This window comes from Gallinula chloropus (genome assembly GCF_964237585.1).
Source record: "Gallinula chloropus genome assembly, chromosome: 12".
In the NCBI taxonomy this organism is placed as follows: Eukaryota; Metazoa; Chordata; class Aves; order Gruiformes; family Rallidae; genus Gallinula; species Gallinula chloropus.
In genome coordinates, this window is record NC_140097.1 from 15,162,508 (window position 1) to 15,189,517 (window position 27,010).

General features: G+C 37.8%; 1 protein-coding gene across 1 annotated transcript in view; it reads right to left on the reverse strand.

Annotated features, from left to right (window-relative positions):
* DCP1A (decapping mRNA 1A) overlaps positions 1 to 27,010 on the reverse strand; it is a gene marked incomplete at both ends in the record, with an annotated part of 32,067 nt that overhangs the window by 4,436 nt on the left and 621 nt on the right. Inside the window, 6 exons of the mRNA XM_084269408.1 lie at positions 1,387 to 2,151; positions 5,552 to 5,671; positions 9,441 to 9,579; positions 16,079 to 16,145; positions 25,026 to 25,153; positions 26,434 to 26,474. Of these exons, the coding sequence (XP_084125534.1) occupies positions 1,387 to 2,151; positions 5,552 to 5,671; positions 9,441 to 9,579; positions 16,079 to 16,145; positions 25,026 to 25,153; positions 26,434 to 26,474 (1,260 nt within the window). The remainder of the gene's footprint in view (positions 1 to 1,386; positions 2,152 to 5,551; positions 5,672 to 9,440; positions 9,580 to 16,078; positions 16,146 to 25,025; positions 25,154 to 26,433; positions 26,475 to 27,010) is intronic.

Below are 27,010 nucleotides of genomic sequence, written 5' to 3' on the forward strand. Positions count from 1 at the left end.
AAAATATTCGAAAACACAGTAAAAGTTGTATAGATAAGATACTTCAGTAAACTCTCATGGCATTCTTGGAAAGGCTTGTTATAGCCATTTGGAATATCTCTCAGCAGCACAGAACAGGAAAAGACTGTTCACAACAGACAGTACTTAGCTTGCTTCAACTGCAACAAAAAACACTCAGGGAACTGATAGTCCTTTATGATAAAATTAGCTTTCTGAAACAGTAATGAGCACAATCAAATTTATAAAGTCTAACTACACAAGAGTTAAGAAGATTTTTGCATTTGAGAGTAAATTTGGACTATGGAAAAATTTGTCTAATGAAAATATGTACACACAGTGGACATGGTGTAAGGATAAAGGGTTTAAGACTGGCATATGAAGAGCTAGTTTCCAAGGCTATCAGGCAGATGCTGGATAGACGAGTCAAGGGCAGTTATGGATAAAGCCAGAGAAGTCTTCTTAACGCTAAAAGATATCACAATCTTTGGTTAAATCTGTACCAAGGTTTAGTAGTACATGAAAGAAAAATACTGCTCAGAAGGTACAGTTCTTCAAAACTAGATCAGACAGCTGCTCAATGCTGCATTTGGACATGCTCCTCCCTCTGTAAAATGAATCAGTCCAGTTATCTCAAAATGCGATCATTAATAAGAAAATCCTAGCATGAAGCAGTCACAGCCTTCTCGGAAATTTTCAAGATCAGCAGTAGATTAGAAATAAGGTAATTAGAAAGATATCACAATGAAAACACCCATTTCTTAATCATTAAGAGGGATAACGCTTCTGAGGACAGAAAAGCAACACTTGAAAAATACAGTGTTTAAGAGGTGCTTTGTAAGGACAAAACAAGGGGGTCAACTGGACAAATTAAAACGGTTTGCTATCTATTTTACTGAATAGCAATATCCCAATGTAGCCCACAGGTATCCCTAGAAGAAGGGGGTAAAAACTGGTGGTGCACAAAACATCCAAAGCAAAATTACCAGCAACAGGAAACTTAATTTTGTACTTTCAAAGAAGGTACAGACTGGACTTCCACAGCATCAGCCCTCACCACATTGATCAGTCTATAACCTTCCAGCCCATCTCAGATCATCAGTTCTTAGCAGTATTTTTCTGACACAAGTACATATGAAGGACTCACTCATTGCCTAACAGCACCAGTTTGAAAAACTCTTCCTCTAGAGACAGGTCTGTCACTGAGAGCAGACACTGATGATATAAAACTAACAGAACTGGATTTCTAAGGTAGTAATTCAATCAATATCACACAGTAGAAATCCTGAATTATTTTTAAGGCTTATATGTAACAGCAAATTTTCCAAGGGAAAGTACACATAATTGAAAACCAATCTAAATCTTCAAGTATATAAAACCCAAGAATACCTGAAGGGGAGACATTATCTTGCTGTTCAAGGCTGATGGCTTACTGGGAGATTCTTTGAAGCTTTCTGGTGTCGCAAGTTGGCCAACCGAGGCAGAGATGTTTGGTGTTAAGGAAGTCTTAGTGAGAGACTGCTGTTGCATTTGGTCATGCTGTGGGGTCAACCTGAGTTTCTGGAGAAGATCAACGCTTGTATGGGATGTATTTGAGACAGTTCCTGTATTTGTTGATGTCAAGGGTGCTATAAGCTGACTTTGGCCAGCCATTAGATTTTGTGGAGCGTGGTTCACTTCAGATGGCGGTTGATTCACTAGTGGGGATATCTGCTTGGCAGCTTGCTGCATAACTTGCATTAGACTGTTGTTTTGTTTTAAGCCAGGAAGCATCTGAGCAGGGGCAGCTTCCACTGTCGAGGCTGAATTAAGAATAGGGCTTAAGTGAACTGAACAGCTTGAAACATTTTTTACATCAGGCTGGGACACTGAAGCTGGAGGTATTAGCATAGGTGTTAAACATTCCTGCTGATTCAAAGGATTGGCACTGGTTTGAAAGCTTGGACTTTCAGATTTCCCTAGTGATTGTTGCATTACAGTTGACTGGTCAAAGGAAAAAGGCAAGAGCAAACTGTGCTGCTCTCTGGCAGAGGTGTCAGTCTGCAACTTTTCCATTCCCTCTGGATTGGGATACGGAGTTGTAAGCTGTTCCTTTGGTACAGAGGTTCCAAACAGTTCCTCCAAAGTCAAATGCTTCTGCCTTGACTGAAATGCCTAGAAAGAAGGGAAAAGGAAATATTCAGTTTAGAAATACATACATATTACTGCATGTCTCATGGTCTACTACAATTTCAAGAAAACTGTGAGACACAATCAGGTCAAATGCATTTAAAGTACAGCTTGGATATCAAGTGTGTCCTATTTAGAGGAATTTTGAAATCAGTTTCATTTACAAGGAACATCCTGTCTAGGTAAGCTTTTTCTCTACAGCCTTTTATGGACAAACTGTGTGCTAGTACTAAAGAAGGGGGAAGGCTAATTCTGTCATTAAGATGACAGCTGCCATCATTGATCATCCCTAACTGCACAAGGCACTTCTGGAAGAAGATAACAACAACAACAACAAAAGAGAACACACATGTTGAACAAAATCCACATTGAATTTATAGAGTCAAAATAATTAAACAGCGAAAAAGGGAAGGAACAGGAAGGTATTCAACTGATCTAGCAGTATGTGCCTGGAGAGTTCATCTCACCTTTTTCATTAACAATGCAGTAGATGTTAAAATAGCTAAAATAATCTGTATTAACCTTGACATGTGCATATGTATCTCCTTGAAAGTGTATATATGCAGTTACATGTACCAGTCTAATCTCTCCCAAAATTATACATCTACCTGACAGCAGTGACATTGTTAGAAAAATCCGATTTCAACAATATCTTAATATTTTGCTCAAAATATTTTAAAATGTGTTCCACTGAAGTGAAAAGAAACAGCTATTAACACCCTTAATATAAAAATTTTCCTTTTTTTTTAGGTTGTACAGGACCAGAAGTTATGTAAAACAGCTGGACTAAAATACAACATTCTTTTCAGAAGACTGAATGGCCTGCAGCACAATTCCAGTGTGTTCTGATGGTATGTCTAAACACAGCTGCTATTTTACAATGACAACTACTGTACCATGACATTGCTACGCTAGCTCTAATTTTACTAGTACAGATAACAGCAGTGAAGGCATGGCAGTGCAGGTAGCATGCAAGCAGCCTAACAAAAAAAACCCCTTGAGCTTGCAGTCATATTGACTTCTACCCAGGTTACTGATCTCTGCTACTAATTTTTAGCTACCACCTTCAAGTCAGGCGCACTTTCATTTTGCACCAGAAACTCTGTGTAGTTTATAAATCTTGTTAATTATGTTAGGAATTCTTCTTAGAAAGTCATTCTTACTTTTCTCCACTAATCTTACTGTTCTGGAGACCTGTCCTTCAATTGTAAAGATTCCATTAAAAAAAAGAAAAAAAATTTCACGATTCCATCTCATTTCAAACTCAGCTTTTTACTTCAGTATGATAAAATTGACCAGCCTTCCTTTAATATTTGACAATATTCTAGCTAATAAACAGCAATCTCTACCATGCTCTGATCTGAAGTCAGACTAGCCCCTTACATGGACACAGTCTTAAATATTAAATTGATTTCCAGTCCAAAGTATAACCTGCATCTTTTGCCTGTTCCATCTCTGGATGAGGTATATTTTGAGCAATCATTTCAGTGTGTTATGAAGGCCCTTATCAGCAGGGGCTGCAAAACGGCAACATGATCACTTTACTTGATAGGAACAGTACTACTTGGAGAGTTTCTCCAGAAATAATTTCAGACATACAGAAACAGGAATTAACAGTGAGAGTTGGCACTACAACGTTTAATGTTTAATTTCAGTGTTCGGCGTCAGTTTCGCCAATTGCTGGCACAGAAGCATTTCATGACACAACCGGTTTTCATTTTGAACTGCCAAGATAAAAAAAAACCTAACTTGAACTTCAGAATATCACAGAGAAGATACTTATTTTTATTCCCAAATATACGTCATCTTTAGCATGAAATTATATTAATCTATCAACATAAATGTGGCATTTTGAAGAGTGTTTAGCAATCTCAACATACTTACATGTATGCTGGTTTTAATCTTACACTGTTCATCTAATTAAAACAGATAACCAGTATTTTTACAGTTGAAATGGAATGTTTTTCCAGTAGTCCTCCAGTTGGTCATGTTATTCAAAGTGCGACTTAGGCATTTGTGATACCATCAGATCCAGGTAACCAGATGAATCTCACCTCAGTGGGGTACTTCCAGAGAATCACCACCACTGACCCCTCCGTGCCCACTGGGTGGCACTGTAAGCTGGCCCAAGCTACCCAAGTCTTAAGGGAATTTCGTGATTGCAGATTTTCTTTTGGTTTTTTTTTTCAAATTTATCTCTAAAGTCTTCTACGAAGCCACAGTTGCCTTCTGCAGAAATTCTTACTCTAAAACGGAGCCAAATCCCGAACTATCCCTTCCTATTCCAGCCACTCGAGGATGATGCAAAGTATTTTCTAACAGGTTTCCCATGGTTCAAAGACAACATTTACATGAAGCAGGTTATTTTCACTAGCACTTTTACTTGGTTTAAGCTTTTATTACAGGAGTAACACCAAACTGTAGAATTTGTAGATATCTGGATATAAGATGTTGAATCAGCATGTATCTAACTTATTTGAAGTGGATCTCAAATACTGCTATTACCACAGTTTGAGCAACATCCCTCCCCAACACCAATGATTTATTTTTAAACACAAGCTATTTCCCTTCTTGCAGGAGAAGGAATTTAATCAAAAAGTTCTTAACACAGGGACACCCCCCCCCCCCCCCTTCAAACACTCCCCCACCTCCAAGAACAAAACAAAAAGTTGACTGAAGCAAAACAACACAAAATCACATACATTTTTCCCCACAATCTAAGCACTAAAGAACCAGCCAAGCCGACTGATAGCACTACCAATCACACAAGCAAAAGGCAATACAACCTGCAGAAATTTGGGAGAAGCTAGGTAAATGCATTCTCAGATATGCCAAAGAAAATTCAGTGCTGCCATGACTGAAGCGCTTGCCATTTATTGTCTAGCAACTCACTAATGATTTAAGGTAGCAGGACTGTAGCCACAGGTTTAAATGCAGCACCTTTTACCTTAAGCAAATGTCTCAAACCAGAGAAAAACAGGGCTCAAGTTCACGTGTGAAAGACGTGAACTTGAACACAGCATGCAGGCAACCAATGCCACATTCAGTCTAATCATGAGGTAGAAGTAGATTTTTTTCTTGATTGGCTCTGCAAGTCATGCTGCACATTACCAAGGCCTGACTTCTTCCAGAATCTAAGTTAGCCCATTTAAACATAATTGCGTACCCACAGCAGTGTGACATAGCCTAGTATTTTTAAATGCTAAGGCAAAAAGATAGAATTTAGGATCCAAAAATTCTTAAACCCGGTAGTTTATTTAAGGTGGCAATATGTTCAGCAGAAAAGACTGAGGGATTGTAAGAAAGAAACATTTGGGTATCAAACCAAAGTACTGAATGGAAGAAAAAAAAAAAAGGCACCTTTAGAGGCCTTGATGAAACATACCTGCTCCTGCACTTGTACTGAAGTTTTTTGTTCTGAAGGCTCTGTGCTTTCTGGCTTTGGAGGATTTGCATTTTGTTGCGTCCCAGAACTTGATATAATACTTAAGTCACTGATTTGATTCTGGAAAAAAAAAAGTTAACAAAAACACATGAATTTTAAGTCGATGCTTACCCACTAGTACAATCCTTTTTACATGGCGCTTTGAAACAGGGACGATGTAGAGAGTACTGATTTTGGTAAGACTGTCGATTCACAAATTTCAGGAAATAAAAATCATACCAAGACATCCACCATCTGGTATGTATTCATAAAGCTTTTACTCTTCATTTAAAAAAAAAAACCGAAACTGGCTTCATACTTTTACTGAGAATAAAAGTAAAAATTAAAAAAGTAGGTTTTTTGCATCTGTGTTACCTCTAAATGAAGTTTGCTACACTTCTATCAAGAACCCAAACTAGAAACAGCTTAGTAAAAAAATCCTGTCAGAAATCATTCTAAGTGGCTGCCAAGAGAGCTTGTTATGGACTTATTTCCACCAGATTTAATTAACCACAAACATGTATTTTCAGAAGGTGTTAATTTGGTTTTCTGTAAGGCAGAAAACAGACAACAGAGTAGCATTAAAACAGACAGTATGTTTATATATTGACTTTATTCTTTAGTAATTACATACATAAATGAAAACAGAAATTGTATTACAGTTTAAATCACCAATAACCCCCCCAAGCTGTAGTCTAGCTTTAAGAATGTAAACTACACCCTATGCATATGATGCAGCTGCACCTGAGCACAATGCACGGTGATTGCTCTGGTCACTTGTGCACAGCAACAAAATATGGGTTAAACTTTTTAACAGAAAGCTGAAAAACAACCTAAGCTTTGTTATTCTTCTTTTTCAATTTCTAATTGAAAGCAATAAATACAAAATTAAGACTGTATGCTGGGATTTAGGGACAGAGGCAGGAAGAAACTTCTCACATCTTCCCCACTTTTAATCACTAATTTCTAGGTCAAAACTCTTTGTGCCTGAGATGCTGGATGCCTTGTGGTTACAAAAAAAAAAAAAAAAAATCAGACAAAGCAGAGTTTTCTTTTCACTAGAGAAGGAGTTGCAGTATGTTTTGATGCTCAATGAAAAATACACAAAAACCACCACACTATAAAAAGCATCCATTCACTTCATTAAAAAAAAATCTCAGAATTCATTCATTTTCACATATGGACTTGATGTAGTGAGTACTTGAAGGATTAAGCTGATTTGGAATCCTAGATTAAATCACTCAGACCTTCATAAATCTCTTTTTCACTCTCTCTGCCCCCTTCTCATGCTGACATTCTGCCAATCTCATGTGGGCTGCACACAAGGATTACTGTATGATCCATCTGGAATGTACCAGGCAGATAAGTACTTTCTGCTCCTAAATACAAATTCATGCATAATTACCAAGTGCAATAAAATAATATTTTTAAATAATTAAAACAAGAAAGGTCTCTCAAGAAGCCATCTTCAAAACAAACTGGTTTACCTAATCATGTTAGCATTGACATACCTTGGCTATAAGGAGTTCCAAAATTAACATGCCAGAGGTTTGTTGCTAAAGTGGAAGTGGTCAACAGAGCATTCTCTAAAGAAGTTTGCTTGAAACATGAACAAAGTTGCTGAATTCTGTTTACCTGGCAACTTCTATGTAACTACAACTATAGCAGGCCATGGGATTACATTCAACAGATACAGTTTATAAACAAAAAGGAACTGAAATAATTATTCTAGTTTTACTGGTGTTCTAAAAGCATAAAAAACCAAACACGTACACTAAGAGTAACTAATAAAGATCAAGATTACTCTCTCCCCCCCCCACTATATAGTAGCTTTACTGTAGTCCACTCCCTGCATATTTTCCTAGTGTATTTCAGGCACCACTGACACCAACTGTCCACCACAAGACCTGTGTACCACTGCCTTTAAAACACTGATAAACTTGTCTGCAGAGCTCCATCCATGATGCCTAAGAACTTTGTTTCTAGCAAAAGCTGTTTAGTACTCTCACATGAAAAAGATCTGAAAATCAGGAGAGAAGCTGGAATATCCTTTCTGAATCATTTTTAAGAACCATCTGTTGGGATTGTGGACGAAGACCGAGAACAGCTTCGTAACACCCTAAGAAGGCACTAACAAAACAGTTCTTGTGGTGTGTGGGTTTGGGATTTTTTCCTTATCAAATATCCTTCAGTTCCTTTTCAGATGCATCTCAACTGATACAACGAGTCATCCAGGTTTTGATGCTTCTTTCTGTGCTCTCAAAAAGCTGCTCTCAAATAGCAGCCTCAGAACAAAGATATCATTTCCCCAAACAGCACTGATGCTCAGTGAAATCAGAAGCAGTTTATTTAATTTTAATCTGTGTTTAAAGCATTCATACAAGACTTAATCCACATGTTCATTCTTTTCTCCTCATCCCACATTGTCCTGTAACATCTTAGAATCCTACAGAGACTCAAGTCCTGTGATCTACAAGCAAGCTGGGGAAACAATCAAGCACTCTCCTAATAGGCTCCTAATATCTCCTCTCCCACCAGGACAAGAAAAATCATACCACAGCTTTTGCAATGTTACACTCACACATTACTAATACACATTGTTGTATTATTATACTTTGGGAGAGGCATGCTCAGAGTCTTTGTTTCCCTTTTTGGATCTCCCATATATTACCCTTATATTCCTCCTGCATGTATGAATTTGGTCCCTGGGACTATAAAAAGTAATTCTTCCCTATGAGAATTAGTATTCTCCTTCATTATGTAAACTTGTGAATTTAGCACTGGCGAAAGATACCAGGCTCACCCTTCTCAAATCAATTAGTTTATTAATAGGATAGTCACAGTAGACAGTAGTAGTAAACTGGGGAACAGAAGGATAAAGGAACAGTATTGTTACACTTAATCTATAGCTATTAAAAATATGCTTCAGAGCGCCTACAAGTGTACTGAATTGTTAAATTTCTAAGACCACAAGACTTCTGTTTGAGACTATGAGACAGATGCTGTTGTGTACAATTTTTACTTACTATACCCAGAGACAAAACTTTCTCGCAGCAGTAAAAGTCATAAAATGGATCTATCAAGCAACATTTCAAGTGGGATCACACAATCAGTATTCAGCCTATCTATCCTGAAATCAGAGACTGTTCCCTATTAAAGTGTACTTGAGGGAGGGAACAAGTCTGAAAACAAGGCTAGGAATGCTTGCTTTTTAAACACAACACAGCTGATGTGATAAAATCCAGTTTTCAGATAAGCTTTCTTAAAAAAGAAAAATAGGCAAAGAGTTGCCCACTAAGGTAATAATTACAGAAATAAAACTTATGAATTCATGCAACATGCAAATCACACTGTTAAAATAATAATTTTCCCCAACATTACCCTCTTTCTACAGCACACATATGTACCTATTTGTTCACATTTCCTTTGACAACAATCTCACAAAACTCGACAGTAGATGAGTACTGAGATTAAGCAGCCCATGCACCTATTCTACAAAAAAGTTTCTTGGCATCTGCATCTCCAGGTATCTGTTTTTAAAACTAATTTCTCCCCATCCCCCAAGCTAATAATTCAAATGTAAGAGGCTCATTAAATTATGGATTTGCTGCGTTACTTTGCAATCTTGGGTTAGGGTGCATCACACAGGAAAATTCAGTATATCAGAATTATTCTCTATCATCTCTCTCAGAAATCACACGACATGCTATTTCAGTGGTTTCCATATGATAACCTAAAGCCCTTATTCAGAAATAAAATGAGTGTGCTTATTTGTTCACAAAGTCAGGGGGAAAAAGGAAAAAACCCAAACATCCTCCCCCTCCCAAAACAAAATGAGACATTTCCTTACTCGTTCATATTCATCCTTGGCTTTACTGAGCATTTCCAGGATGTCAATGGGCTTGTTTTCATTGCAGCCATTGGTTCTGCTGGGACTTTTTCTGTCCTGGGAAGCTTGTTGCGATCTCTGAGCTTCTTGTTCTACCACTCTAACAGGAAAGAAGAAACGGGATTTAAAAAAATTTTAACAGGAGTTAACATCTCACAAAAGCAGAAAAAAAATGTATTCCCAGCATATTAACACATTTTGTTCCACCTGTATAAAGACATAACACATAACTGACCAAAGTTACACAAGCTTTCATTTGCTACAAAGGTTTATACAAGTCAAACTGTCAAATGGTCTGTACAGTTTCTCTCCAACTCAGACAGCACTGGTCTGTCGCAGTTTGCCTACAGTAAACACTACTTCTGTAAAACTGTCATATTTAGACATTTTTACAACAAAATATGTGGACATTGAAACACACTGTTATACAGAGAGCACATGTATTATGCCATGGACTGAGTAAAATACAGTTTTTACTCTTTACTTCCTAACATGCATTTTTTCCATATTTAGCCAAATAAAGCCATGCTGTTCAACAAAATCAATCACAAAACAGTTCTAATTTAAGATGAGGCCTCCCATTATACCACAAAGAAAAAACACCAGGGAAGAGCAGCACTGGCTCACACTAGATGTCTCTGGAGTGAGTCTGAAAGGAGGGTTAGAGTAAGTTAGCTCTTACTTCCTTCACTTAAGGCTCTGTAAAGAAGGGCAAACCGTTCTCTTCTCTAGCTGCCACGCAGCTGTTCCAGTTACCTGCATATCTACAGCATGTCTTTTCCTCCAGCCTTTGGTGCCTATGGTTCGCCCAGCACTTCAACTCAACCCCTACCTGCCTCAAACACCAAAAAAAATTCAGTTTAAAAGACAACTGAGACAGGCAAATTGACGATGTGTACCTGGTACTTTTCATTAATAACAGTAAAGGCAGCATATATTTCTACTCCTAACCCATACACAGTTCACAAGATATACATGGCTGCAGAATGCGCCAAAGCTTATCCTCTTGAAATAAACACACACCAGCCTGTAATCCCTTCTTTTTAAGCCTGCATTAATCAAATATGTTAAGAAAAAACAAGCACTGTAAACAGGGCAGAGCTCTGGAGCTGGCACATCACTTGAGAACTCTCATGATGTGGAACTGATGGCTGATGGGGGAGCCAAGAGGTACCATCATAACAATCATAGAAAGTGTCAATCATTCCAGCCTCCAGTTTCTTTGGGTCAGTTAGAATTCAGGAGTCACTCTTGATTTTATAGGCTGCAGAGTAAACGGGTATTTACATGCACCTCTACATTGCCACTTCTGAGGAAAAAGTAGTTCAAGTCTTGGAAGTTTCTTCCCAGTTTTCTAGCCTTCGTATCTCTTTAGAATTCACTAGAGTTTAGCTGTGTATAAACAATAAGAGTTAGATTTGGCTTTTAACAATTCAATGCAGCTTTAAAAATTACTTTGAAAATTTTAAATCATGCAGGCTGCTTCCTTAACTAGCTTCTCATTATTAGTGCAGCTTTCTGTAAGCAAGCAGTCACCTGCAAACAGAACAGGGAGGCAAATCTACACTCCGACAGTTTCTAAGAGCTGCAGCAGGGATGAAGCAGCTCAGTTCTGTGCAAATGTTCCTATGGTGACACCCCAAGAGGACATTTTGTTCTAGCACCTCAGACTGTCATCAGTCCTGACTCAGGTCTTGTCTAAACTCAACTCTGAAACCAGAAATGAGAAAAAGAAAGGTAAAAGAACCAGAATACTTGGCTGAGAGTTAAAGTATCAGGGAAAAAAAGAAACACCTCAGTTGAAGGGAAAGTTCTGGACAGCTGAAGTCACGCATGTGCTGCCTGATGGGTGAAACAAAGACCCCCCTCCTGCTCTTAAATAGTTGGTCCAGTAGGTTTCAACAAACATCTCCCCATTAAAATAGTACTAATGGGTCTCACAGCCAAGTATCTTCAAGGACCACACCCACTTCACAAAAGAAGACTGAGGGGAGACCTCATCACACTCTACAGCTACCTGGACACAGGTTTTAACAAGGTGGCTATTGGTCTCCTATTCCAAGTAGCAAGTGACAGGACAAGAGGAAATAGATAGCCCCAGCTTGCCAGGGGAGGTTTAGATTAGATAACAGGAAAAAACTTCTTCATCACAAGCGTTGTCAAACATTGGAACAGGCTGAGACCCCATTCCTGAAGGTGTTGAAAAGACGGAGAGATGTGGTTCTTAGGGACATGGTTTAGTAGTAGACTTGGTAGTACTAGGTTAATGGTTGGACTCGATCTTAAAGGTCTTTTCCAACAAAAACAATTCCATGATTATGAACTATTTGTTACCTTCTTAGAGTTTAAGTGTTGTTTGGGTTGGTTTTTTTTTTGGTGTGTGTTTAAGAATAACAAATTATGTTCTCAGGTAGGTAACTGTTTAATAGCTCTTTGATGCATCTTCTGTCTTGTGCAGATTACATTCAGATGGTGATGATGGACTAACTGTGAACAGTATTTTACCAAAGCTCTGAAATACTTTCCTACTTCTCGCTTGCTGCCTGTATCTCAGAAATCAGTTGGGTCTGTCTGTGGAAGCAGGGTAAAACATGCCTATAAACTAACCTAAAATACTTGCCTGCTCCCCTCCCCAGAGTTTACATGCCAGGATGCAATAGTTCCACAAAGACTTCAAAAAGCATAGTTTCTGTTCTAGAAAGCTCAGAAACAATCATCTTGACTTAACTTGACCCAAATGAATTCCTTCCAAAGTTAGCACTTAGATGACTCCAATATTTTTCCCCCTTTCAGAAAATTCTAGAATTCTTTAATTAAAAAAAAAAACCTCACAAAAAAAACCCCAACCAAACCAACCAAAAAAACCCAAGCCAAAACCCTAAAAGTTCTGTAAGTCAAATACCTTTGCTGGGCAAGAGTCAACTAATGCAAATCTGTACAGTACGCATGCTCTGTGTACAATCCAGGATTAGATCTTCTTTAAGCAAGGGCCTGCTGTTTCTTTCCATTATATCAGATAGTGGAAGAGGCACACATTCTTTCAGGGACAAAGTAGCTGCTGTGATAGTCTGCTTAAGAATATTTGCAGTTAGAGAACTGAAAATACATCCAGCACTGCCTCACAGAAAGGGAGGTAGGGACAGAGAGAGAGACTGTGAGAAGTGAAGTCTCTGATTACAAAGCCCACAAACATTAATTTACTTTTCTTTTGAAAGATAAGCCATCAAAATATAAATGGGTGGCCTGCAATCTTGTTAACGCAGTCTGGCACAGTAAGGTCAACTCAAACAGCAGGAAAGAGAATGCAAATCTCCTTGAAGCCTTTTATGGTTATGTTTTTAAAGCTCTGAGGTACTATTAAAGGCAGCACTCTTTCCTATCAGTGATACAAAAAAACCTCCACCTAAACAGAAAGCTGCCAATTCAAATTTCCACCCAAGACAAAGACAAAAACTGTGGAACAGTATTAATACTCCTGGAAGAAAATGTAAGTATTTATTTCAAAGTATGCTGAACTAAACCTGATGGACCCTGCTACCACGTGCTGAAATGCAATCTTCCTTCTCTAAGATCCATTTTGGTTTTTAAATGAGAGTGAATTTTAAGTTCTCTCAAATACATCTTTCATCCCATGATTAAATAGTTCCTGCAGTTTCAGCCTCCCTATTGTAGGGAAGTACACAGACATACTTTTCTTCTGTCTTCTATCCTTTTTGGGGGAAAGCTTGATGTTTTTGGAAATGGATGCCAGCAAACAGCATCAATCCACTTTTCATTAAGTTTGTAACAAAGGTCTCTGAGATGCAGCTTCTCCTTCCTATAATAAAGTGCATTTAATTTCATGTCCCTTGATACAAATCCTTGGACACTCAGAAGCTCTAAGGCATGTGGTACCAAATCACATGTGATTAGTTTCCACAGTGCTTTTTCAACAGATAGACGTAATATACTCACATTAAGTATCTTTCTCAGTATAAAATGGCTTCTGCAAACGCTTTTTCTACTACCCCATAATCAATATACACTTTAAAACGAAGAATTATTCAGACATTCCATAATCTAATAATGAAGAAAGGCATTATAAAAAAGCACTCAGATAATGAAAGACTTACTACTAGCAGTACTTAGGCAAGCAAAGATCACTTACTCTGTTTTTTAATAAGTTAATGGCAGCAAAGAGTAAATATTGTACTCAAGTGAGGTCCTAGCCAGCTCAGCAAAATTTAACTATCTGTATTCTGTCAATAACTAATCAATACATCTTTTAATGTCCACATTCTGTTTCTCTAGTTTCACTTGCATAAGCCTAAATTGACAAAGTCAATACATGGTCCCCAAAGTCTGCTTTATGCATTAACTCTAATTTCAATTTCAAAGTTACTTTTAATCCACAAAAATTCCAACACTTAAAAAAATACATTTTGGCTTTTGGACCTTTCAAAATAATTTGTAATCTCAGAAACTTTCTAGGGGGCTGAGATGCTACCATTACAAGAGCATGTGTGTATCTGTACCATAAGCAGGGGTGAAGTAATAACTTTTGCACTTCTGCCTCTGTGCACTAGTAAAGTTGCAAAAGGAGATGTCCATAAAGCTTAGCTTATTCCTAGACTGACTTTAAATGAACCTACTTGGTTACAGTTATTTCCAGAATATTACAGAACCTTAAGAAAAAGGGTAGATGTGTTTTACAGGCTGCTGAGCCACAGGTATACTGGCCTGTTACCTGATTACACTTCTAAAGATCCCTGAAGTATCTATAGTCCATGATTTGGGTTACAGTGTCCTAACTTACTACCAAATGAACTCACGTTTTGCTTTACTACACTTAGATCTGCAGCGTAGCTCAGCATGACAGAACAACAATATGGTAGTTTAGGTTGTTCAGCTCCCCACCCACTGCAAACACTAACCATAGTTTTAATTTTAAGACCTGTATTGTAAAGAAGAAAACCTTGCCCTTGTTTGTGGAGGCCAAAGACATTTCATTTGTTTTGGTAGCAATTTCTGCAAGTCAGTTTCACACAACTGTTTTCCATTAATCCCTACATTTGGACAGGCCAACTAGTACAAGTCCAACACATTGGAACCAAACAAAACAAAGTAAGAAATGGGAACTGTAGAGGTTTATCAGGATGAGAGAAACAAAAAAGAAAAGACTCTACAAAGAGATCTGGATACCAAAGTCTGTCACTCATCTTGTCTTACACTGCTTCTGTGGGGAAAGGCCAAAATAACCCAAAGCAAAAACTGCAGAACAAGAAATCGGAATTCAGCTTAACATGTCTACACTAGGACTAGCTTCCAGGTAATTAAGTTTTGCCAGTCTTCAAGATGTTCTAACTGGCAACACATGACCTACTGATTAAGGCATGCAATAGAATAGGAAGTTCAGGAAATCAACGTAATGGTGAAAAAAAGCAAAGCAGAGAACAAGGGATGAAAAGTTGCCCTGTGTAGCACATTCACAGTGTGCAACTTCATATCTTTGCTAGTGTAACTATCCTGTCACACACTTTCAGCTCCTTCCTTTGATAAGGATACCGAAGATTTGCTCAAGTTAATTCTCATACTTTTGTATTAGTAAAATATCTGCAAGGCTTCTCACCTGAAGGACCACAATGCTGCCAGAATGCCCTTAAATCATATAGTCAACATAATCAGTTCCAGCCTTCTTTGAACTCTGTTTTTCACTCAAACTTCTGTACTCTAGTCTGAAGCCCTCCTCATCTGTGGCAGTGCAACCATACACAGTACAAATACACTAACCACACTGCTACAGTGATACCAGCTTAAACTAACAAACCCATGTTATTGCACACAGTCTCATAAGGTTTCTTTAAATGGCAGCTACTTCAGAAATTCTCTTGCTGCGTGACAACTCTAGGAGCCCTGGGAACTACAAAATATAAGCAAGTGACACAGCAGCTTTATAAACCAACTTTATAACCAAAGCCGTGGGGAAGAAAAAATAAATATAGATTTCAAACTTAAACAACAAACCAGAAGTTACTAACGACAATCTCCTATTAAATTTTGCTTGCTTTCCTAACACTGCTTCAGTACTATAAGATTCTACCTATTTCTCCCACTATTCTCTAATCTTCATTTTATTCATGAAATGTAATTAAGCCTTTAATGTGGTGTTGCCATGTCCGTCCGTGTCCCATTCCCCCCCTGCCCCCCAAAAACCAACCCAGCCCACCACCAAGCAAACCACAAAAGCAACCAAAAAAAAGTGTGGCCACCATTTATTTAATTACACTTTCTACATCAGAATATCTTTTGCCAGCATCCCTACACAAAAAAGGTATAAAATAAGAAATAATGTCATACTTGATTTCTTTGGAGATTGACAACTAGTACTTCAGACGATTTTTACCACTTACCTGAAAGCTTTAATGTTGTAGGGTTTAAAACAAAAGAAAAAACAATCAGTCCACACCACTCGGATTACTAAAAAAACCTGGTACTAGCAAGAATATTGTCTTTTTCTGTTTAAGGAGAGTGAGGGGAAAACACCCAAACATGCTTAATAGGTTCTTTTTTACCCTGCATTGCATATAAAAATCACAGAAAAATAACACCACAGTACTTACTTAGCCATGAGTTTTGCTATTCGATGACAGTCATTCTTGTCATAAAACCAGATACTGTAAATTGACACTTGAAAATAAGAAAGAAATGCAAGTGTAAGACAAAGCCTTTTTAAAAAATAGAAAGCAAATCAATAGGGTAAAAAGGCAAAAACCAGCAGTCCATTAGATCTGCAACATATAATTTACCATTAATTTTCACTCAAATATTCAGTGGGTGACCAAGAATCATCTATAAAGTAATCAGAAATAGCACATGTGCAAACACAATGTCAGTCAGATCAAATGCAAGAACTATAAAATGTTGATACAGTTTGCAAATAAAGTGGCAGGAAAATTAAATGTAACTACCAGGTGCCTTCTCGCTACAGTTGCGACTTTCTGTTTCGAACTGATTTTACCACTTAAACCAATCTACAGAATACTGACTTTTTTTGAACACTCATTTTTACATTTGTCGATTTTTGAAGCTCCACAAAAATATTAAAGTTTGAATTGCAGTATGACAGTTCAGGTCAAGGCCTTCTGGAAGGTTCCCTCTCTAAATTCTAAGAGAAGTAACTGCATAGGAAGGAGTACCAAGCTCCAATCATAGTTATATTCATGCAGCAACTGAAAACTAGATAAATCTCGAACACTACTCTTGAAGGTATCAAGGACAAAACAAAAGGGTTCCAGCTTAGCAAGACACCAAGCCCCATTCTGGCTTTCAGGATAAGTAAGATTCCAATGGAGAATCAGCAGTTACATCCTGATAACTGAGCTGAAAAGCATTCCAGAGGAAGAAGCTTTGTCAGTAGTGCCACATACTATTTCTTCATCACCAATCCCACTTCAAAGCGGCTGTTCTTCCCTCCACATGTCCCCACCATTGTGCCAACACAACATATCTGCACAACTCAGAACTTTTCCTAATGCAACCCATGAAATAGGTTATTTTAAATCTTGGTTCCCCTATAAAGTTGACCAGTGGAGAGTGTGTAAGTACAAAGGCAATCAGACACTTCACATATGTTACCATTAAAATACATTCATTTCTGAGAAGACACTTTTTGCATTTTGTTACTGCAGTTCACGCTGATGTTTTTATGAAGTTGAAACCACTGATTATAAAGTATGACTTAAAGCAAAGGAAAGTTTAAAACTAAATAAATAATAAACACACAGCCTTTTCCAGACAGACACAAATTTTTATTTCAAAGTAAAATCCTCCCCCCCTCCCACTCCCCACTCTCCTCCCAAACATTCAAAAATCTCAAACAAGGCCAACTCAAAATTATTTTGAGCTGTGGCAAAAAGGCAATTATTTAATAAACTTTTTTCTAGATCTTCAGTTATCCTAGGCTTACTGTGTTGGACCAAACCCCTCAAAGCCATGCCCACACCTCACTTCTACAACCATACTGGAAGAACTACTGAAGGTCTACTTTGTTTTTGTTGTTTTTTTTAAATATTAAAAATCAACTATATTATTTTTGGTGTTTGTTTCTTTCGAATTTACAGCTTAAGCAATTGACAACAAATCTTTCCAAGCCATAAACAAATCCATCCAGCACAATTTAAGGAACTTTCTTCTTACAAAACACATATGCAAATTTTAAAAAAGCATTTCCTACACATAGCCAATGCTTATGAAATATTTATTAATATTTAAAGCTTAATACAACTGGGTTTTCTACTGCATAGAAACCTGAAAAAGTTTCAGGTTTGAGCTATCTCTTCAGTCGCGCAGCATATTTTAACACTGAAGAAAAACTCTTTCCCTTCCCTGACTCCATTATCAGACAAACTGCCAAGAGAAGAAAGCTTCGTCAAAAGCATACCTGCTGAAGAAATGAAGATAAGGAAGCCTATAATGACATCTTAATGGGACAAATGATAAGTCACACTCAATCCTGCCAGAAACAGGCCAACACAAGACCACAAGTAGATCCATATCTAAGTTTGGTGGGCAAGAGTATCAGGCTTTTTTCCACTTTGTACTACTGGCAAGTAATCAGGGAGTCACTGCTTATAAAGACGTAAAGAAGATTATGAACAAGTAAACTTGGGCATTAACATAGATATGGTCCAACAGGCTGGCGTGTTTATCTTCCTCTTCTCAAAAGAGGACTCATTTTTATTCTTGGTTCAGCTCCCTTGCCCTAGAAGTACGTGTGTGCGTCCATCCCAACTGCATTGCTGTATTTATTTCTTACATGCCTGCAACTCTAGCTGTGAGCATCCTTTTATTAAAACCAGACTCAGAACTTACCAGTTCTTTTCAAATCTGTAATCCTGTTCCTACAACCAGCATCAACATTATGCTGAATGTTCAATATGTCTAATGGCATACCTTTCTACTGCAGTTCTTTTAAGAGTTTGATCCAAACAGAAGCCACTGAATTGACTCATTTTTCTATGGAGTTTTAATGCTTTCTGTCCAGCTTTTCTACATAGAATACTGACCAGCATCTTTAGTAATCAAGTAGAAGTATTCTGCAATCATCAACAGCAATGTCTTTTTCTGACACACATGAAGTCACAAGTTAAGCCGTATCACAGACAAAACAGATTTCATAGAAGAAATGAATTATCCTCATCTATATTCTTGTCTGACATATGTCACTTCTATTAGAAACACCGAGCCAAAAATATTAATCTTGACACATAACACAACTTCTCTCCAAATCTGATCGGATCAATTTTGGATTGAAATTGGATCAAAACTTGATTCAAATTGCTATGGGAAAACCATGAGACTTCAAGAAAACATTATGGAAGTCTTTCTGCTCAGGTCAGATAATGTCAAAAGGAAGGTCTGGGTCTCCTCTACATCGTGCTACTATTGCTTTGTGGGGCAGTCAGCCTACTGTTTCTCTGCTGCCCAGTCAGTATCTCAATTAAAAGTGGGGACAGCAAAGAGCCACAGGCACTCGCTCTTTGGTAACATAAAATGAAAACACTTCCCAAAGCTCCAGTTTCACTTCAGTTTTCATTCAAAGCAGAAAGCACCAGTATCACCACCCTTACATTCCCACTTTGCCATTAGTTCCTTCTACAAGTCGGCTCTTGTCCTTTATGTCAGCTGCATACATTTTAGTCTAGACCGATTCCTCCGTACTGCTGACATACCAGCTGCACAAACATGCTGTCTAGCACAAGAGAGCGGGCAGAAATGGGAAGTGGGGCAGCACAGTATTGCAAACCTGTTAAAATGCTCATGGCCAAGAACACTGTGCCAGAAGTGTACATAGGACTCATCAGCTGGGCCAGTTTGAGATTCCAGGCAGCATCACTCAGTCGCCTGAGGCAGTTTAGCCATTTGTGCAGATATAGCCTTGTCTCCCTCAAATAGATGACCTGTTTAAAAGTTACCTTAGCTAGCTGGAAGAGCTGGTAGAAGATAGGAAAAAGTTTTATTTTACAGTTGCCATTTAGATGCAGCTATACAATGAAGCAAAACAACTTAAAGTGGGGGACAGTAACCTTTCAAATTCTCTGGAAATAAAGGAGTAATTTTGAAACATGTCCTAAAAGGTAATAATGGAAATCAATTTAACTCAATCTCATTCTCATAAAAAAGCTCATATATGCATCTTTTGCATATAGTACATGCATCCTTTTACACTTCAAATAACAGTTTAAGTCATAAACCAATAAGCACACAAAACAATCTCTAAGTTAATGGGTCATCCAGTAGCAAGGTTAGCTGAAATGCCACCTCTCCTCATTCACTCTGCTCTATTATCTTCAATTAAATTCCTCATTCATATTTTCCTCAATTTAAATATAAGCCTACCACAGAGATTTATAAATCATTAGAATTAATTTTAAAAGTTCCTCCCTTTCTTATTGTTTTGAATATCTACGGCCATTTCACAAGTCATAAAATCCTACAAGCAGTTGCACTGGAGTAATTCAGCAGGTGACAAACAGCATCCAAGTTCAGGAATGTTCAACAAACTGCCATCTGACAATGTCTAGTGTGGAATGAAATGGACTGCTACTCTGCAACACTGAACCAGAGTGGAAAACCCTTTCCAGTTAAAGTGCTATCTTTCAGGTCAAACAAAATATTTTTAGAACTTCTTAACAGCTTTCAATGGTTCCTCCCCTCCCCCTTGCTTGCACTCCTGCTTCTGCTATAAAGGTATCAAGAACAGGCTCCTTTTTTATCTCAGACTAAACCACTGGGTTAATGCGCTTGCTGGAGAGTCATTCAGCTTTGGTACTCACAGAGATATGTTGGACTTAATGCACCGCCCGCCAAGAACAGAGCTGATAATGACTTTCCTTACCAGTAAAGATGCCTCGTTTTGAAACCTGGCAGGAGCTCTTCCAAAGAATCTTAAAAGCCATCTGAAATACCGTATCTCATTTTGTATTTGCTGTTCTGAATTCAAGCTTCTTTAATTAATGATAATACAGCAAGCCTAGAAGACAGCACTTCCTAACTGAATTTTCCACTTAAACAGATAAACCTCTCCAAAATCCATTATTTTTGCTTTACTAACTCTTAACCTTGGACATAGATAAGAGGCAAGCAAGAAAAAAAAAAAACAAGAAGCCAAGAGAAGATACCTTCACCAAACAAGGACTCCTTATTTTAATACCCAAATTTTATTCCTAGTATCTCTCTTTTCAGCACCATGGAAATCAATCTGCCTGACCTACCGAACGAACTAGCTTGGATTAAAAAGCCTTTTAATCAAGACCAACACCACCGCTACCGAGGGAAAGTTATAAATGAGAAAGACTTAGAAGAATACTTCTTGAAGACTTTAAGAGGTAAGCTAGCAATTGTTTAAAACATTGACTAATTTTCCTCTATTATTAAGCAAACTATGAGCTATCAGCTCCACATTCTCACATTACAGATTGGAAGGGAACACTGAACTCTGACTGGAGTATGATACTAATAAAACTGTAGTCAATGGCGTTTTTTTTAAACAGAATTTAACGTATTTTTCAAAAAATACAGACAAGAGAAAATAGGCTTAGGTTCAGTAAAAAAGTAGGTCAGTGGGATTCAGTGCTTCATGAACAAAAACTCTGAGTACTCTGAAGAATGTGCATGTGTCCAGAAGAGACATCCAAGGATCAAACGTACCCAGCAACACATATACCAGATTAAGCAATAGCAAATCTACGTTAAGTATAATCTGAAAAACTCTAGCTATTAAGAATTCTTAATTAAAAATGTTACATTACTGAAATGAAAAGAAATTGACTTAATATCTTCATTTGGTTACATTTGGAGAGATTTCCTTTCTTTAATTCTCTCTAACAATGACAAGCAAAATACGTTTCTTTTCCCTGTTTACCACTATCTGGTATAATGTCTCACAGCTTTTAAGGCACACCTTGAATTTTTGCTTAAGGATCGCCTCATGAATAAATGGTAAATTTTTGGGCAGCATTTCGTAGACAAATCCTTTCTCAAAGTGCTGGGTTTAAGTATTTTTTTGGGGGGCTTGAACACATAACATAGCCAGAATGATTTTGAAAAAGAAGTCTGGAGTTAGGAAGGATGTCCACATTAATGGATAAAACATTAAAAAGGTACTGTTCTTCGTAAAAAAAAAAAAGCCTCTACATGTCTTACATTTAATCAGAATAACAAATAACAAATTGACCCAAATGTATTCCATGTCACTGAGCGAACACAACAAAACAATATAGTAAGAGTACAATATTACTTGGTCTGTTCTTCCAGAACACCCATGAAAGGCTCCTTCATACAGCAGTGTAAAAAAATAGGGGTATACCCCCCCCCAACAACCACAAAATATAAGTCAGGCCTCCTTTCCCATGAGAATAAAATGGCAATTACCTAGTTTTGTTCTAGGAGAATGAAAAAAGCCTTTGGGCAATTGGATAAAGGTTCTCATGCGTGCAGCTTCCCAGAAGTAAGTTCTGGCATGCAGTAAACTAGAAGTTCCATTATCTATTAAAAATAACTATTTGAACAAACCAAAGTATAAAAGAATGATAAAACCCACCAAAAGATATTATGATCTAGATCAACAGGCAAATCATTCTTACAGCTTCCAGCCAAGAAAAAATAATTTTTATATACTGCTTGCAAAGTTCCTCTCTAACTTGCTGGTAACTCTATACAGACTGGAGCATGTTACTTGATAGGCTCAGAACAGCTCTCATGCCATTAAGGTCAGAATGCCAGAGGTTTGATCCCGTACACGTAACAGACTTTGCTCTGAGTTCTGTCTTCAGGTAATAAGGGCGAAGTGAAAACGCTTATACAACAGTGGTATCATAATCAGTTACAAAGACTGTTGACATGTTACCTTCCCCGAATATGTGATGGCATAATTTTGCTTTGATCATCTTCTACTATTTCTACTATGCCTTGGGTACATGTGAACCACAATTCGTCATTGATCCTGTCACAACCTAAATACAAAGGCACAAAATACATTTCTATCTGCCAAACAGCAATACTAACTAACACAATTTAGGGTTGTTTTTTTAATTTGGGACTCTGAACCATTCCCCATCTGTAAGCTAAGAAAACAGAATTATCAGTCCAATTAGACAGCAATGTTAGCAGACAACTTACTCTTCATTAAGAGTTTCTTATGACCATGGAGATTCTTCAAGTGGGATACAAATAAAATCCCTAAATCACTCTACAAGAAACAAGCTGGTAGCTCTCAGTATGACAGGTAGTTCTTTCTTGCACAACCTATCAGTCTGCTCTCTTTCAGTCATTAAGGATCTCAGTGGAACTTCACATTATGCCAGAGATAGACATTACACTAACCTTTAGTTTCAAATTCTTACTTGAATTAGTGCAAAAAATGCAGGGTTTTTTATGCCAACAAGGAGCTGAGCAGAAGCACACAGCCTTCCACATGAAAAGATTTGGACAAGAATCCCCTAATCTACCTATGCAAACAAAACACACAGTTGTTCAAATTTGTCTGCAAATCCAAGTCAGTCATGAAGGGTGTTTTTGGTTTGGGTTTTTTCTTTTCCACAAATACAATGCAGCTAGAGGCAAACAGATTTAACACTGAATATTTCAATCATATCATTTTGGTGGTTTGGGTTTTTTTTAAAATTAATTCAGGGAAGAGAAATCAGAAAATTTGAGTAATCACATATAAGGAAGAAAATCCAAAACACAACTAAATGTAAAGTGTAAGGGAGTTAACAGTGCTGAAATAGCTGTTTTCTATTCTTTTAAGCTTCTATGCGAACAAAGTGCACACTAGCAGAGCACACAAACTGATCTGCTGATTTTTTGTGGCACACTGAGAAATAAGTTATGACAAACTAACCACATAGAACATTTTCAATTCGCAGTCAATGTAGGCTGTTCCCTTGACATGCTACCACCCTCTTCCAGGACACAGGACACTGATGGAATAAAGTAGAGTTTATCATCTAAGCTTTTTTAAATGATGGGGAGAAAGATATTAAGGGAAAAAGACCCCACCTTCTTGGTTACTTCAGAAAGCAATTATTTCCCACATCCAGCCTATACTATTTTCCCTGCTCACCTTTGTGTAAGTTTCTTCCTTCCTTGTACCTTCCTGTCACCTCTATCCTAACTCCCACGAGTCTCCCATTAATCTTACACAATAGTATCCCATAGGAAAAGGGGAGCTTTTTTCAATGAAGACATATAATTAGCTGTAGAGGTTTCTAATGAGCTCACATACAGCCTACCTTCCCCAGCTGCTTCCTGTAAGCAATCCTCTAGTCACTCCCACTTGCATTCACCATGGTGATTCCACAGCAGCTCCTGCTTCCTGATTCGGTCAGCAGTTCAAACAAACGAATCAACTTCCTGCTTCCCTTTACCTCACCAATCTCAGAGCTGCAATTCTCTCCTCTACTGCTACCTCACCAGCCGTCCTCTACCCCTACCTCCACCACGCAGAGCTCCCTCTTCCTCCCAAACCGAGCAATGTGCTTAAACATCCAACTCTACGCAGCATATTTTCATTTCTCAACTTCTTGCCAGTCATTTACTTCCCGCAGCTCCTGGGCTTCTCATCTTTCTGACAAGTTTTGACTTTTTCCTCTCAAATGACACTTATAGAAGGAGGATTGCTAACACTACTGAAGAGATGAGACACCCACTTTAAGTTGTTCCTTGTCACCATAATGGAATCTATCCCACTGACAACAGATCCTAGAGGCTTTCCAAGGGGCAACAGAAAGGGATGAACATTTGACTGTTCTTTTAGGTATACTGAAGCACAGCCAAAGCAGTGTTCCTATCTGTAATTCAAGGAAACATTCAGAGAGGAAGATGATATGATGTTGAAGAAGTACTGTATCCAGACAGCATACAGGTTCTCAAAGTAATTCAGTAAGGGGAATCTCTCACTGGACAGCAACAAACTAATTTCAAGAACTTTGCATAAAAAAAGAGGACATGAAATGATACCTTTGTGTCAAGAGGACCCTTTGCTCTGTGGGATGCCTTTTATTTATCAAGTCAGGTAATGTGAATTTCATATGCACATGTACTCCCCTCCTCCTTTCTTTCGAGCTCTCTGGAGTAACAGGATTTTTAGGGTGCACCTAATTGGAACACAGTACACTCGGACTCTGAAGCTCGACTGATGACCCAAAACACTATTCAAATTCAAGAAGCAGCAAGGAGATACTGCTATTTTTCCACTTGTCTGTGCAACAACTGTCACAACATCCAGATTTGCTATAGTTTAGACTCTAGCAAATTTAGTACAGACATCTATCTCCTAAGTCCAAAACCTACTGTGGAGAAAGAAACCTTCAACCTAGAGCTGAGCAATTTTCACAATTTCTTCAAGCAACTGCTGATTAATACCACAGCTATTTAAGCAAGTCTAGCACTGTAGACAGAAAAGGTCAAATATTGTACTTGAAATAGACATCACAGTAATCAGAAGCAGTCTAAGTTATAAAACAGAACAAGAAGTTTATACAGATTAAGGGAATTTATACTCACAGCTAGCATTTCTGTAGAGAAGAAAAGGTTCATGGAGCTGAAACTCCAAATCTTTATTTACTGGTTCGACCAGGTTGTGCATGTTCAGTCGATTCACTATTGTAAAACCATGATAAGGAGAAGCCGACCTATTGTTTCAATTAAAATAAAGACAACGATTAATACCTTGATCAACATACACAGTTTTCTGAAACAAGGCTTATGAATTAATCTTAAAATCTCCATTGCTTTAGTAGCTGAAGCCTTACGAGCCCTGAAACTCCAATAGTTACTCACCTATGCCATGTCTTGGCATGCCAACTAATTTGAAACTACGTTTAGCTCAAAGTTGTATTAGGATGAACATGACAGTTCTACACTGCTAAATGCCTGAATCAAAGACATGCCTCAAAAAAAAAATCTATTGAAAAAACCCTAGGTCAGATCCAGGATTTAATGCAAGTGTATTCAATAGTTTATGTAAGTAGCACTGAGGGAATTTAGAATCTTTTATTAGAGGAGAAAAACCAAACCACTTAGCAACATTTAACTTACTGCAAACAGGTGTGACAATAAAAAAAAGCTTAAGCAACATGATATACACTTAAGAGGGGAATAAGAAGCAGCAATTTCTTCCTAAAGGGAGACTTAACCCAGTATCCTCAAAGTAGATATTCAGTTATTGAAAATTGTATTCTTAGTGAAGGAATTTTAATGTCTGGATTTTGATAGACAACAGATAGAAAACACTGAGCAAGCAAGCACTGGAAGCTCAAGGCAGTTTTAGATCTGTTCTCTCTCGCTGCATAGCTACCATGTCAGCATACTCACTGTGCCTGCAAGCAGTCATATAATCAGCACAGCAGCATGATGAAGGCAGGGTAAATACTAGGATATAATTAGCTAGTAAGTCTTTAGATTTCTGTAACAATGTGGCCACCTTTACAGAGTGATTAACAACAAAATCTGTCAAGAGCTTCTAAGGAAGGGGCAAACAATCCTTACTACTACAAGTTAGGTCTTTTAATGCTCCTGACAGAACCTGTTTGGAACAATAAGCTAGCCACAAGGCAACATTTTGCTTAGGTTTTTGTTTCTCAGTTGTATCATTGCCAGATGTTTGCTTTGCTTGCAATTAAAACCAATCATGGATTTAAGCTTTAACGTGCAAGTCCCCCCCATACCTTTCCTCTATCCTAGATAACTGGGATTTTTTTTCCCCACTGATTTTTGTAAGAAATCAAGTAGCCCCCCAAAACCTTACACTACCAGATCTCCAGCTTTTAGGCAACTTTGTCTATTTACAAAATGATCAGGAAATGGGAGAAATTAAAATAGGACAGATTGTTAATTAACAATGTTTCAGCCAGCTGAGAATTTGTTGGGTTTTTGTTTTTCTTCATTAAGAAAACAACACAACCCCCCTTACCTTTTGTACACAAATAAAGTCCCTTCTATGTCAGTTTTCTCCTAAAAAGAGACAGAAATTGGAGTTATGGGATGTGTATGGTCACATATTTATGTAGCTTCTGTATAGTACTTGAATTGCAAAGATTTACAATATCGCTCCTTAATTTTCTATGAGCTTTCACATCACAGGACTAAAAATATAACTTATTTTCAAAACCAATATACTTTCCGTAGTCAGACTAGACAAATAAACCCATTCCACAAAGATTTTGTTCATGCTTTCACCCTGACAGTGTAATATACAGTATTCTACAACTTTCCTATGCTGAGCATGACTTGCCAGAGCTGAACACCTTCCTCTCAACTCCTTATTTTAGATGTGGGCTACTGTCCACTAGCTTGGAAATAGCAGACATGTTTTCTACTACAGCTGCTCCTTAAATAACAGCACCCACAACACAACCAACAAAACAACATACCTATGGACTGTGGCTGTTTTGACAATTTTCAAAGCAACATGCGTATGCCCCACAAGCAGGGAAAGTCGTGTGCAGCTCCGTGCTGCACACAGCAGTGGGCAGTGCCACGTATTTCGA